The 13,926-nt window shown below is 47.7% G+C and overlaps 2 protein-coding genes across 2 annotated transcripts; both read right to left on the bottom strand.

Moving 5' to 3' along the window:
- Positions 1-201: 201 nt before the first annotated feature.
- Positions 202-2,382, bottom strand: LOC147972199 (flavin-containing monooxygenase FMO GS-OX-like 8). The gene is made up of 2 exons (XM_087521355.1): positions 613-2,382; positions 202-542 (listed from the first exon to the last, which is right to left on the bottom strand). Exons 1-2 carry the CDS (start codon positions 1,840-1,842, stop codon positions 294-296), a joined length of 1,479 nt encoding a protein of 492 aa, XP_087377481.1. The 5' UTR covers positions 1,843-2,382; the 3' UTR covers positions 202-293.
- Positions 2,383-2,608: 226 nt separating this feature from the next.
- Positions 2,609-11,124, bottom strand: LOC125510069 (putative E3 ubiquitin-protein ligase ARI5). Its single transcript, XM_048675160.2, has 15 exons — positions 10,859-11,124; positions 9,866-9,987; positions 9,454-9,556; positions 9,279-9,369; positions 8,561-8,733; positions 8,319-8,420; positions 8,127-8,215; positions 6,237-6,344; positions 6,035-6,128; positions 5,347-5,436; positions 4,359-4,403; positions 4,047-4,118; positions 3,857-3,950; positions 3,639-3,783; positions 2,609-3,135 (listed from the first exon to the last, which is right to left on the bottom strand). The coding sequence occupies exons 1-15, from the start codon at positions 11,033-11,035 to the stop codon at positions 2,958-2,960; spliced, it is 1,683 nt and encodes a 560-aa protein (XP_048531117.2). The 5' UTR covers positions 11,036-11,124; the 3' UTR covers positions 2,609-2,957.
- Positions 11,125-13,926: the final 2,802 nt, after the last annotated feature.

Genomic DNA, 13,926 nt, shown 5'->3' with positions numbered 1-13,926 from the left:
GCTACGCCTTTTTCCGTGATTTGGTAGCGATGAGCTTCGGCGGCGAGCTTTTTTGTTGCGAGTCGGGGGGGGGGGGGGGGGGGGGGGATGCTTTGCGCGTGCAGAACGGTATGATCTGACGGGGCAGATCTGACGGTTGCAGATGGATTAATCGGACGGGTGCATGGTGACCAGCGCCGCCAAATTTCTTTGTCACCACCATTTGTTTTTGCATTTTTATTGAAACGAAGGGAATTAAACTGAATCTCCCACAGAACCTCTTGTGCAGTTCAATTCAGTTAAACGGGAGCTTATTAATCATCCATGGCCAACCCATCAGCTTCAGCTTCAGCAGCAGCATCCATGGCTTCGTGTTGAGCCTGAGCAGCTAAGCCGCCGCGCCATCCCTGCAGGCCCTTCCGGACGCTCTCGCCGTCGTCGGCGCGGTCGCGGAAGGTCTCCAGGTCGTCGCACATGCTCGCCACGCTCGACAGGAGCAGCTCCTCCTTCCACTCCTCCATCGGCGTCAGGCCGCCGTGCTCCTCCATGAACTCGATCATTTTCTGATCCAACGCAAATGGATAATGTCAAACGTAATCAGCGATCAATGTCTATGTACTGTTCAGTTCTTACGTCAATGCCGTTGATGTGGTGGTGGGAGTGTTTCCTCGGCACGCCGGCGGCCTCCCTGGCGCGGAGGTGCTCCTCCACGGCCCGCACCATCTCCGCCTCCGGCGGCAGCGCGCGGCGGCCGGACAGCGCCTGCGCGACCCACCTCGCCTGCGCCTCGACGAACCACGGCACCAGGACCTTCCTCGGCACGCCCACGAAGGAGAGCGACGGCGCCAGAGACGGCGGGAACACGTGCTCGAACAGCGGCCCGACCACGCAGCCGCCGTCGCCCACGGCGACCGCCCCGCCCGTGTCCAGGAACGGGAACGAGTAGCCGTACCCCGTGCAGTAGATCACCGTGTCGGCGACGACGGAGGAGCCGTCGTCGAACGACACGCGCCCGTCGGCGTGCAGCTGGCGTGCACGCGGGTGGAGGCGTAGCACGTCGCCGTGGTTGGCCACCATCCTCGACACGGCCGGCGTGGCGGCCTCGGAGCCGGCGGCGAGGTGCACCACCCTGGCGACGCGGCGGAGGTCCAGCGCGATGTCCGTGCCGCTGTCCCCGCAGCCGACCACCACCACCGCCTCGCCGCGGAACGGCTCCGGCGTCCTGTACAAGTGGCTGTGCAGCTGCCGGCGCCTCCATTCCCCCGCTCCCTCGATGCCGCTGGGGAGCACCGGATGCGAGTACTGACCGGTGGCCACGACCACCGCGTCAAACACTGCCTCCTCCTCCTCCTCCTCCTCTGCCCGCGCACCATCCTCCGGGCCGCCGAGGCGCCGCACGGACCTCACCGCCCACTGACGCGTCGCCGTCGACGTCGGAGCGACGCGGACGACCCGGGTGTTGAGCCTGACGGCGTCCATGAGCCCGAACGCGGCGCAGAAGTCCCGGAGGTAGCAGTGCACCTCGCGGTGGCCGGGGAAGCGGCGCGGGTCGCGGCCGGCGCCGTCCCTGGGAAGGAGCTGGAAGTCCGAGAAGCCCATGGCCTCCCGCGGGGTGCGGAGGCGGAGGGACGCGTACGCGCTGCTGGCGCTGGGCACGAGGCCGCGGGTGGGCGCCGGGTCGTACAGCCACTGCCCGCCGACGTCGCCGCTCTGCTCCATGACGGTGACCGCGTGGCCCTCTCGCCGCAGCTCGCGCGCCGCCGCCAGGCCTGCCATGCCGCCCCCCACGACGCACACGTTCTTCGACTGCAGCTGCGGGCGCCGCTGCACCGCCGGCTCCGGCTCGCCGTCGCCAGCGGCCATGCCGATCGGCCGATGGTGATGGTGATCGGAATCTGGACCGGAGAGCGGAGACTTACAAGGAGATCGGGTGGGTTATACCAACTGTAAAATAAGAATTCCGATAGCTTAGTGCGAACCGATACTAGTTGGCCAAGGAGAAGAAGATATAACATAAAAATGGATAAGCAAGTTTCGGTTGAACTGATAAACAACTTATAGTCATGTAATGTGCCGTCCAAAAGAACGCAAGAGCATTGTTTCTTGGTCTTTCTCTGGTTCCACCGTTACATAGGGCCAACTGCTTATTATTAACTAACCAAAAAAATTGATTTCTCTCAATTTTCTCAATCCAACGGCTAGTCTTCATCTTCCTTCAGCCGAGCCACAACGTCGTTAGGTCATGGCTCGGCCTCCCCAGCCTCGGGCTGCGTTGCTCTCCTCCACGCAAGAACTGACTGACATGACAAATTTCTCAAGCAACTGAGATATGGCTAACAGAGTCTTACATACATATTTTTCAACCGCAACGCACACGAAAATGAAAAAAAAATTCACCAGGATCATATATGTTGGGTACTAGTACTCATGATCTTGTCTTCACGGGACAGTACTCAAATTTCACATGTACATCAGGCAAAGACATCAGCAGCTTAGCTCCACCATACACTATCAGTCTATCGCCTCCCTCTTATTGTCGCTGTACTGCCCCCTTCCCGACATAGACAAAAGAGAGAACAAATTCAAACCACCCTCACCCCAACTTTCAGAAACAAAAGAGATGGGAGGCTGTCACACAAAAATGCGTAGCTGCTACCAAAACAGTGAGTTTTGTCACGCCAAATTCACTCTCTATACCTTGTATCATATTTACCACCATATCGCGATTAGACACGGTAAAAGAAAAAGGAAAAACAAGTACGCACTCTATATCCAGCTAAATGACAGGATATGTACAGCGCTTCACGTCCATGCCACCAGAATGCCTGGGCAGAACAAGCATCCAGACTCGCTATACAAATTTTGGCAAGGGCCCCCTAACTGCCTACCTCTACCCCCGGACCATCGCAGATGATATCTGCGAAGATGGGTCGACTGAAGGCGCAGCAGCGCTCACAGGGCCAACCCCCACCTGAATGTTAAGAGATGGTTATTCTCGCCTTCTTATTCCTGCCTGACTTGCCTTTGGCCGATGGTTTCCTCTTGGAGGCGGTGCGGGCTTTCTTCTTCGAAGTCGACTGGCCGCCCGTAACACGCACGTCCTCCAGCCCTGCTTCCAGTGCTTGAACAAGGTTCTCAAAGTAGTTGCGGGTTACGCTGTAACAAAAAAAGTTTCAGCTTAGCCACTGCTCTTTAAAATTAGCTTAGTTAACATATTCATTGATACGAGACTCGTGCAGTACAGAATGGTAAGTCAAATTCAGTATTTGGAGGGCACAGTGAGGCTACACAAGATGTTGGTACAATTATGCATGGCATAATGCATACAACTTCAGCCAAATGAGAACACGGTTATAAATGGAGGAGCATGATTGACCTAACATCCACTGAAAATGCTATGCGGGCCACATAACTCCTACAACATCACATGACGCCCATATGGATCTTCGCTCGGAATGGTCCAAAAATCATCACCATAAAGTTCAAATTGAGAAGAAAAAGAATGGCCAAAAGTCAGGTAAATAAGGACCTTTGACAGGATAAACAGAGGGAGCAAGAGAGGCTAAACTAGCACAAGTTAGTAACTTGGTCACACACACAAGAAAAATACTGTATATAACTGCAAATGTCAGTAGTAATCAGAGACATCCCCGCAATACCTTGTTAGACCAGCAAGTTTCACACGAAATTCATTGAAGTCTTGTAATGAAGGAAGAGGTTCAGTTTCACCAGCTTTAGGTAAAATTGCATGTATGTCCTTCTCCGCACATTTATGGAGGCGCTCCAAACCAGACTCAGCTTCACCTACAAAATTTCCAGATGTATGGCTATGTCAATCATGCGATAAACCTTAAGCTGCAAGCTTAAAACCTTCTACCTTGGAGGTACACAAAAAAATCATTCTTGGCTTTATCATCGAGATAATACCCATAAGCATATGTCCATTGTAGCACTTGTCTGCATTCTACAATCTGTCATAGTGAAGGATGGTAGGGCAGACGTGTCAGAAAAAGGAAGGCTATGTTAAAAGTATAGAGCCAGTTTATGGGCATTATAAGATATTTAACCTGTGACCAAGCTTCAGGTATGAACTTTAGTTGAGACTCTGGTATTCCAAGAATGTCACTGAGCTTCGCAAGCTAGAGTGTGAACAAATAGTCAAGCACAGGTATGATAAATGTGTGGGGAAAAAAAGAAGACTTGAAATGCAAGAACCCAAACTAAAAGGAGTGACAATCATACATCCTTTTCAGTAAAAATTTCTACTAATTGGAGACAATAGCAACAGACTTGTGCACTGACAGACAAATATTGGGTGCATGACACTGTATTTTTAAGAGGAAGGGTGGATGCCACAATGTAAGGTTTTAAATACTTACTTCACTTTCGAACTTTTGCAGATCTCCTTGTGCCTTCTGCCTCGACTGTCAACAGGCAAGAACCAAAAAAGTAAGCACCCAAGGCATCATATACAGAAACTCGTGCCCCATAAACCAAACAATGCATACTTTGTAGTAAACACTAGTAGAAAATGAAATAAACTGTGATCACCACAAAGAAGAAATGTAAAATCACAAGAAAATTCCTCAGATGAGTTTAGAATAAAGGAAATAATTGACTTAGCAAGGACATAAGAGATGGATCTGGTACTTACAAGCAGAGATGTAAAATTAGATCCTGACTCTTATAACATTATTAATGTCATAAGGACTTGCTTGGGCAGTTTTTGAGGAAACTAAAACTCTCCTAATAGCCAACTTTATGGGGATAATACAAACACACCGGACATACATGCACTTGTTTTAATAATAATAATAACCCCCCCCCCCCCCCCCCCCCGACTCCAACCGGAGGCTGAATTTTTAATTAGTAAGTGCAACATGTCAAGTGGTGAACTGGTGAACTTGCTAATGACAAAAGGGAGTATTGAAATCACGTGGGATCCATCGCTGACAAGGCTTCATCAGTTAACAATGAGGATCCCATGTAGTAGCATCTAAGTTGGGCCAAAATAAGAGTGGAGAGGGTCGTACGAGGTGAAGTGGATGGTTTGTATAGTCAACGGTTATGCTCTAGGTGGTTTCGTAGTGCAGAGTTGAGTATCAAATCTTGGCTAGAGTTCAGGGTTGAAAATGTGGACTTGTCTTGTCTACAGTTATACTCCCTCCGTCCGAAAATACTTGTCATAGAAATGGATACAAATGGATGTATCTAGAACTAAAATACATCTAGATACATCCATTCCTCGGACAAGTATTTCCGGACGGAGGGAGTACATGACACTGTACAAGCATGTCCTGGGAAAACGAGGCAAAATTCAGAATTTCAAATAATGAAACGGCTGCAACAGGATCCTGAAGAATGTACCTTCTGATTGGATGCCCAGCGCTCAAAATAATGCGTGTATCTCACAAGTGAGTTTTTAGCCCGTTCTCTCTGTGCTTCAGCTTCATCATACTAAAAGAAAAGAACATGAGATAAAATAAACAGGGAAAGTAACAACAAATTGCAGTTGGCAGCAGTAAATAGAGTCAGGAAACCACATAATTGAGTAGCACGCCAGTAGCAAGAACGGTCATTTCAATCCTGGATCTATTGGATCCCGAAACTTAAAAAAAAACATATTTTTGAAGTTTCAGAAATTTTTGAAAAAAAACCCAGGTGTACATATTGGTGTGATCTACATACTTGTAATTTTTTTACTAGATATTTTCATTTGTGGGGTGCACAAAAAAAAAGATTGTGGCCCTATAATAGTGAAAAATTGTGGAGTATTATAGACCCAGATATTTGTCTTTTGGGTAGCCCTCAAATAAACATATTTCTTTATGAAAACATACGGGTACATACTAATAGTGTATCCATACTTGTGAGAGAAAATCAGTTTTTTTTTAACTTCCAAATGAGCTTTTAATTATTATTTTTAGAAGGGACCCAATGGACCGGGCTTGTTTTGCATTATCTGGCCAATAGCAAGCTATGCACCTTGGGATCAAACCCAGGAATGCGATTCTTCCTCGATACAGAGAAGGATAATGCCCAAAAAAGAACATACTATGCCTTTCTTCTTGTCTGCTTCATAGCGATTGCAAGCATAATTGCCACCAGTGGTCCTACTTCCGTGTTCTGACCAGTCACCTAGACATAACCTGTGATGATGTAAGAGCATCAGACCAAAGATATCACATGCAAAATGTCCAATTTTCATCAGCAAAACAGAGTACAAAAATAAATAAGCTCAGGAGATGGGAGTGTACCAGCAAAACTGAAATTTGCAAGGAGGACGGCACGTCATATGCATGCAACCATGATTCTTCTCTATTGGTCGTTTGCATTTAGGACAGGGCTTTGAATTAGCTATTATCCTGGAAAAATGAATCACTTCAGAGATAGTTTTTGATGTTTCCTTATGTATGCAGAAATTAAAATGAGTCATTACACAAACTGTTGTGTCATAGGTCCCGTACTACAAAACTGCATGTTCTAGTCAGTGACGTGCATTAAGCGAGTAACTAGAGGCTCTGACAAAGACTAATAGATAGCCTTTGACAGCCTACATAGCGCTTTGACCCGAGCCATGTCGGATGAGAGCTTGTCCCTCTCACTTCCATCAAACGCGGGACATGTCCAGCACTAAACCTCGACGCACGTCTGCCGTTCCAGTGAGTCCCTTCTCCAAAGCACCACGAGGCCCCATTAGACCCAGAGCATCCCCTGCTTTGGCATTCTCCAGGCCCATGGTTTGGTAACGATGTTCGCATAGTCGCTTCAGTCCTTGCTCTCCACTGCTACAAGCTAATACATTCGATCATGGTGTTGGCTACAACACACCAGGTTGAACTCGCTGCAGGTAGGGCCGGGCGTTCGGTTAGACCGAACCATTCGGTTCGGTTTTCTCGGTTAATAAAAATTTCGGTTTTCTTACTTTGTTGACCGATCGGTTTCTTAGAAAAACAATAACCGATGACTTCGGTCCACCGGTATTTCGGGTCGGTTCTCGGTTCAACCGAACAAAGCTAAAGCAATGCCCGACAATAGGAATCTGTGGAGAGTTCTGTCTAAATTTGAGCAGCCCCTCACCACTCGAACAAGAAAGGAAACATATCAGATGCAAGAGCATCGCGTGTAGCAGTCAATTTCTTGTGAGAACGTGAACACATCGAAAGAAATCAAGAAACAATCCCGAACGGGATGGTAAAAAAGAGATAGGTAAAAAGAAGAAGATGCAGTGCAAAGGAAGCGCTGGTGGACGAGGAAGAAGCAGGGAACAGATAACGCCGCTGCTGGGCTGCCGCCGCTGGCCGGGGAAGATAGCATGCGAGTCCGCAGCCGCCGCTGGCCGAAGTAGCAGATAGCACGGCGGCTAATTTTTTCTTTCGAGAGGAACGCTGGCGGCTAGGTTAAAGCATCGAGTGGATATAGTATTTTTTGGGGGGATCGGGTGGATGGATTGCGTGCCTATCATCACGTGGGATCTTGGGCCTGAATTGGGCCAAGAGCCATGGAGTTAGGCAATTATGTGGGTTGTTTCTCAGATTTGGACTACATACACGTGCACGTACGACATATCTCGGTTCTTTCAGGTGACCGAGGGTCATGACCGAACTTACCGAAACTACTTCGGTTTTTCACAAGCTTTGACCGAAGTAACGACTGAACTTCTCGGTTTCGGTCAGTTCGGGCTCGGTCTCGGTTTTTATGGTTCGGTACTTCGGTCTTCGGTTTATATGCCCACCCCTAGCTGCAGGCCACTCCTATTTTATTCACCTCTGTGGCAAGGGTGAAGGCACCACAAGAGCAAACCTATACATACTGGACTAGCAGGACAAAAGTAACTTAATGCACCACTAGGACTAAACTTCCATTTTTCAAGTACCGGAACAAATCCACCTTTACGCCCAATGCACTTTACTCCACAATGAAACACTAGCAATAACTGAAACATTATTTACAAGGCATCCCACCTTGGACGCTTAGGCGCAAGGCGCCCTGTCAGTGCCTTGCAATTATGCCCACATTAGGCGCTTAGGCGTCCGCATTAGGCGCTTAGGCATTAGGGTGGTTGGTGCTCACCTTAGGTCGCACCGCCTTATAAACAAAGAACTGAAATATATTATGGAACAAAGAAATTGTGTGTTATAACGAACCAATTCACATTCTCGGATTCTGCACTGTTCTTTAATATCCACTTTGAGACAGTCTCACAGCTAACTGGTCGATGAGTTTCCTCTGTACACTGCATATATTTGGAAAAGGTAGCATTGCAATAATAAGCTTCTGGATTATTACAATAAAACAACCAGATATGGCAAGAGATTAAACCAAAATAAGATACCGACGTTCCAGCAGAAGCTGAATTTGCACATGCATGAGACATCATAGTTCTCATCACCAAGAAACTCCACTGCACGGGTACAATCAGGAGCTGGACACCACTTTATCTGAATATTAACATGATATCATGAATAAATTTCAGAAACCATAGGATACAAATGACATAAAATGAACTCTTAAACGCATATCATCCTTAAAACCGGTCGCCTACAAACAAGAAAAGTGCTAGGCCACTTCAAGGAATTACCTTCTTGTTGTCTTCAACATATGAGCATGATAAAAATTGTTTGTACTTCACTTTCTCCTCATCTTTAGCCAATCTATTAATGGTTTCTTCAAGAACCATGGCAGTACAAGATGGCTCAGGGCACCGCAGTGACAAACATCCTGGACCATCATTTATTGAAGCACTAATATACCCTGAAATAGTTACCTTATTTTAGCACTAGAAATTCAATTGATCACTACGAATAAGGAGAAGGATCTGGCAATTCAATAGTTCCCTATTTAGTTCTCTGTGTGTAAAAAATGTACAACTTCAATCCTTCAACTCCTGTTACTTATGTTAGGTAAGCTATATGTCACAATTTCACAATTGCAGCTATGCTTCCCACTACATCAAAATAAATAACATGATTACATACATGCAACATGCTTAGTAGGCTGCGCTACATTTGCATGCCATGCACAAACACGACATCAGTATGGATATTTGCGATCTTGAGATTTTTCCTAACAGACATAGGGTACATAGGGATGGGGAAATAGATCCAACATCAGTGAGATTCCTCATCCCTGACCGGCGTTACAAACTTACAACGGCATACTCTGATCAGTCGGCTGATTCTTGTTTTCTTACATGCCTAGAGCCCCCGTTTTGATCCTTATGCATTTATGTGTTGTTTATATTACTAATATTAATCAAGTTGGTTATGTGGATGAAATAACAACATTGAGAAAGAGACCTTCCCAACACTCATGGCAGTAGAGGTGAACACAACCAGCAGAGCTCAGTGCACTTGTGGAATATCCTTCAAAACATATTCCACAAGTTAGCTGCAACCAAAGGAACCATCAGAGATAAAACATGTTAAGTCACTGATTTAACCAGATATGATACCGGATGATAAGAAAAGCTACCTCCTGGCAGTCAGGAAGAACAGCCCCATTTGTAGGCAAGCCAACAAAATGACGGACACGTTCTTCATCTGCGAACCACTCGTCACTCAACTTGCTAATATTCCTGAACAAAATTGAGATAGAGAATCTACCTTTTCAGCTCACAAGAATTCCACCTTTGCAACAATTTGAAAGCAGAATCTTATATGCATGTAGCATAGTTTACATAGAAAATTGTTATACATATTATTACTATGTCCACTGAAACGAGTAAATCTCAGAAACTTTCTCAAGACGAATTTCTCAGGTACATTGCAAAAGAATGTAGAGCAGTAGAATAAACTCAGAGATAAGATGTACTGGAACATATGACTTCATTTCATGTATCTAACATGGCTAGCTGTACATGTATTTTTTTGGCAGCATAACTGACCATTTGTAATGTCGAAGGAGGATGCATGCTGATTCTCTTGGAATTGAAAATATTGAAGATACCCGTCTTATGGCTTCCTCTTGCCGCTCATGTATGTCATTTTCAGATAACACAATGTATCTCTGTTTGTGGTGAAAAGGAACACAAGCTCTTTGAGTGACTTTCAGAGCTATAAGATGAAAAGACAACAGAACAGAAAAGAAAAGAAACATGGAGGAGAAAATCCCGAAACTGAGTTATGTCATGCACATCCTTATAGAGGATAAACTGGCAAGAAAGCAGAGTTTCATAAAGTAAAAAAGAGTCATTTTTTAAGCTCCATCATAAATTGCTAATGTGTATGCTTCTTGTAGGAAACAAGAGGGTGATGGCAATTTTGGCAGGTGCTCCACCCGCGTGCGTAGCAACACTGATAACAACAAGCTGCTATGCTTAACAATTAGCGTGCCAAAAATGGCGAGACCTATACAGACTTGCCCTTGGACCACTATGCTCTGACAACACTGACCACCTAGCACAGACTAACCGTTGTGCAGTAGTATGTATGTATGTATGTATGTATGTATATCTGTGAAATCTATTCACCACAGCAGAATTCATCTCCCAGCAAACCTACCACTTTCGAGGAGCACAGCACACTGAAACCTACTGTCGTCACACTTCTCTGCCACAACGTCTACTGACGATAAGATGCAGAGCAAGCGCCCACTTCTCTGCCACAACGTCTACTGACGACAAGATGCAGAGCAAGCGCCCACTTCTCTGCCACAACGTCTACTGACTGATAAGAAGGCCACTGCCCCCGCGATAAGAAAAATCTCGAGAAGGCCCGCCCCGAAATTCGGCGCCAGCACTGCGCATTCAGAGAGCCACCGCACCCAGCGCCCGAGATTACACGCTGTGCGGCCATCGCGTTCGCGGCCCAGCCCCGCCCCACGGAACAAGCAAGTAGATGCGGATGCCGCTACCGGCGAGCGGGGCGATCGACGGTACCTTCTCGCGCATCGAGGCGACCTCCTCGCGGACCTCGTAGTCGTCGCCGGCGCAGTCGGATCCCTCGTCCTCCTCGCCGCCCCCGCCGCCGCCCCCGTCGCTGCAGTCGTAGTAGTAGTCCCCGACGGCGACGGGGTCGTCGTCGCTCCCTCCCCAGGGCTCGTCGTCGGAGTCCATCGCGACCGGCGGGGGGCGATCGGAGGGGGGAAAGATTGGGGTTTTGGTGGTGGGGTGGGGTGGGGAGGGGACGGGGGATGGACGGAGGGGGGGTTGGAGTTGCGTCTTGCGTGCTCGAGTCAAGCCGACGCCATAAAGAAGCGGTGGGGTGGGGTGGGGTTGGACGTTCGTGCGTGGTTTCCTACGTGGACGTGGCGTGTGGGCCCCGGTGCGCTGCCTTGGCGAGGTGAAGAATCTGTGCGAGCAATTCGAGGCGGTAAATTCTGGGCTTCCCGTCGGTAAGGCTGCCTGTAATGGGAGTATCATAGGTAGTATTATGCATGCTAACTAAGCAATTTTGATGAAGTGGTATAGAATTAAATGAAGAAAGAGAGGCTTGAGTATCATATCATGATACCGTATCATATTAAATGATGTGCTACTTTGTGTCATGCATGGCAATACATGTAGTCCTCTATGATACCAACATATGATACTATGTATTAGGGAATCATAGACTAGTATCATATGCACGATACTAGTATATGATACTCCCTATTACAACCAGGCTAACGGAATCTCTGCTTCGTTCCCTTCCCTTGAAAAAGATATTCACTTTTTTTGGGGTTTATCATTTATTTATGCCACACTATTTGTTTTGCCACTAGAAATATCAAACTACTGAAAAATGACATCGCTTTGTTACGCGCAAATATTCAAAAATGTCACTTGACATCATTGCCGTTAGCTCAAATCTCGTTCGCCATGTCAGTTCTTCCTCTATCTCACTGCAATAAAAGTGTGAGTCCTATTTGATCCCAACAGTGTCTTTATTTTCCTCTAAAGTTATTCGCTTGCTTGCTCCTGACAAGTGAGACTCACACTTATCATTGTGAGATAGAGAGAGCTAACATGTGGGTCTAGGGTGTTTTTGTCATACAACATGGTCTACGGGTTTGACCTAACAATGACGATGTCTAATGGCATTTTCTAGCAAACATCTAACGAAAATAATTGTATTTTTTTAGATATTTAATGTCATTTTTGAGCAACGATAGTAATTTTGAATAGTTGTGACTTTTAATGGCAAAACTGAGTAGTGAGACACAACAAGTGACATAAATGATAAAAATCCTTGTTTATATTTTCTAGAACCTACTGAGTACTAAGGGCATATCCAATGACGACTCGCATATTTCCTCTCGCATCCGTCTGCGGACACGGATGCGAGAGGCTGCCATCCAACGCTGCCCACATACATTTCAACAACAATGCGAACTAACCAAACGAAATTTGTCCAAACACTGCTAGATTTCATATAAACATGTAGTATTTCATTATAAGTAATACACATAATCTATGATCGTCGGCGCCATTCCCTGTGTCCGGCCATGAGCCCCGAGAACTGAAGCTTTGCCTTCTCCAATTCCGTCTCGACGTCCCCAGCAGAGCGTCCCGCTTCAAAGGTGAAGGCAGTGAGAGGTCATGTCCGTCTCGAGCTACCTTCGATGTGGAGCGACGCGCTCTATAGCGGCATGAATATAGGCAGTTGGACGACTGGTGAGAAGCGTGTGTGGACCGGGGAGGGGTTTTTTGTGGGCCAGGGTGATCAGAAGAGGGTTGGGAGCGGTCCGGACTCCTGCACAACTCCTCATGTTTTTCTTCGGTTTCTGGGACAAAACGCGTTTGGACTAGATCGCGAACCGATACAGGATCACATTGGATGGCTTTTACGGTTCGGACAGACAGGAAATTTAAGAGTTGGTGTTGGAGATGACCTAAAGATCGTCGACTCCATGCATGCTCACTGCACTTGGCCGGCACAAATGGCATGTCGCCACATGTGGATAAACTCGCTGGCTGATGGAGAGTGCACCCAGGACATCCTGTAGTTGTTGATGACGGGCGGCGCATGAAGGGCCCCAAGGTGTACGTGGCAGGAGCAGGATTCAGTTCTGGCCTTCTCTGTTGCCGTGGACTCGCTGACTCAGATGTGGAGGAGCTGATCGCCGAGGGTGTGTGGACGGCCATCGTCAAGGTAATCGATCGCTTGCTAAATCCTTTGTACTGACTAATCCGTTGCTGGCTGCTGGGTGTAGAAAACTGAACAATTGTTTGTGTTGTAACTGGTTGTTAGAAGGGAGAGAGAGGTTTGGTGGAACAGTTATATATGAGTACAATAATTTATTTGGAGTACAAGACAAGTCAGAACAAATCCTTGTTTATCTCGTTTTTCCTAATAATTAATATACTCAACATCCCCGCAGTCACAACGGTAGCGATGCAGACGCTAAGACTGGAGAAGAATGTGAAGGCAAGCCGACGGACACCCCCCCACAGTCGTAACGGTCGATTCATCGCGGAGTCGTGGCTGGAGTGGCAACCGACGAGGTTGCTCAAGCAAGGCGATAGCCCTTTGTGCCGTATGTCGTGGTACCCGTGAGCGTAGGATGGTGGAGCCGTGATCGAGTTAGCCATGCGAAAAAAGTCATGGGCGATGTCGAGTCGGGGTAGCCGGTGCGATGAAGTCGTCGTGGAGCCGCGGGCACAAGGAGGCGTCGAGTTAGACATGGGCGCAGTGGTGTCGAAGTAGTGGTGCGTCGGGAGCAAGACGTTGTTGACGACGCGTCGCGGCGGGTTTGCTAAGCCCGGGGACACATCGTGGACGAAGGCACGCATAGGTGTTGCCAGCACCGGGCATGCGTAGACAGACGAAGACGAAGTTGACGAAGCACCGCACCAGGCTTGCCAGGCCCGGGGACACGTCGTGAACGAAGGCATGCATCGGTGTTGCCAGCACCGGGCATGCGTAGACTGGGACCTGCACGAGCTGTACGCCATGTCGGAGAAGTCGGAGAGGCCAGCAGAGAAGGACTCGACGACAGTTGCGGCGCCAATCAGCGCGAGGCCGA

This window comes from Triticum urartu, chromosome 5A (assembly GCF_056163025.1).
Source record: "Triticum urartu cultivar PI428250 chromosome 5A, HENAU_Tu73, whole genome shotgun sequence".
NCBI classification, from domain to species: Eukaryota; Viridiplantae; Streptophyta; class Magnoliopsida; order Poales; family Poaceae; genus Triticum; species Triticum urartu.
The sequence above is the reverse complement of the archived record's forward strand: the minus strand, read 5'-3'. Positions and strand labels throughout refer to the sequence as shown.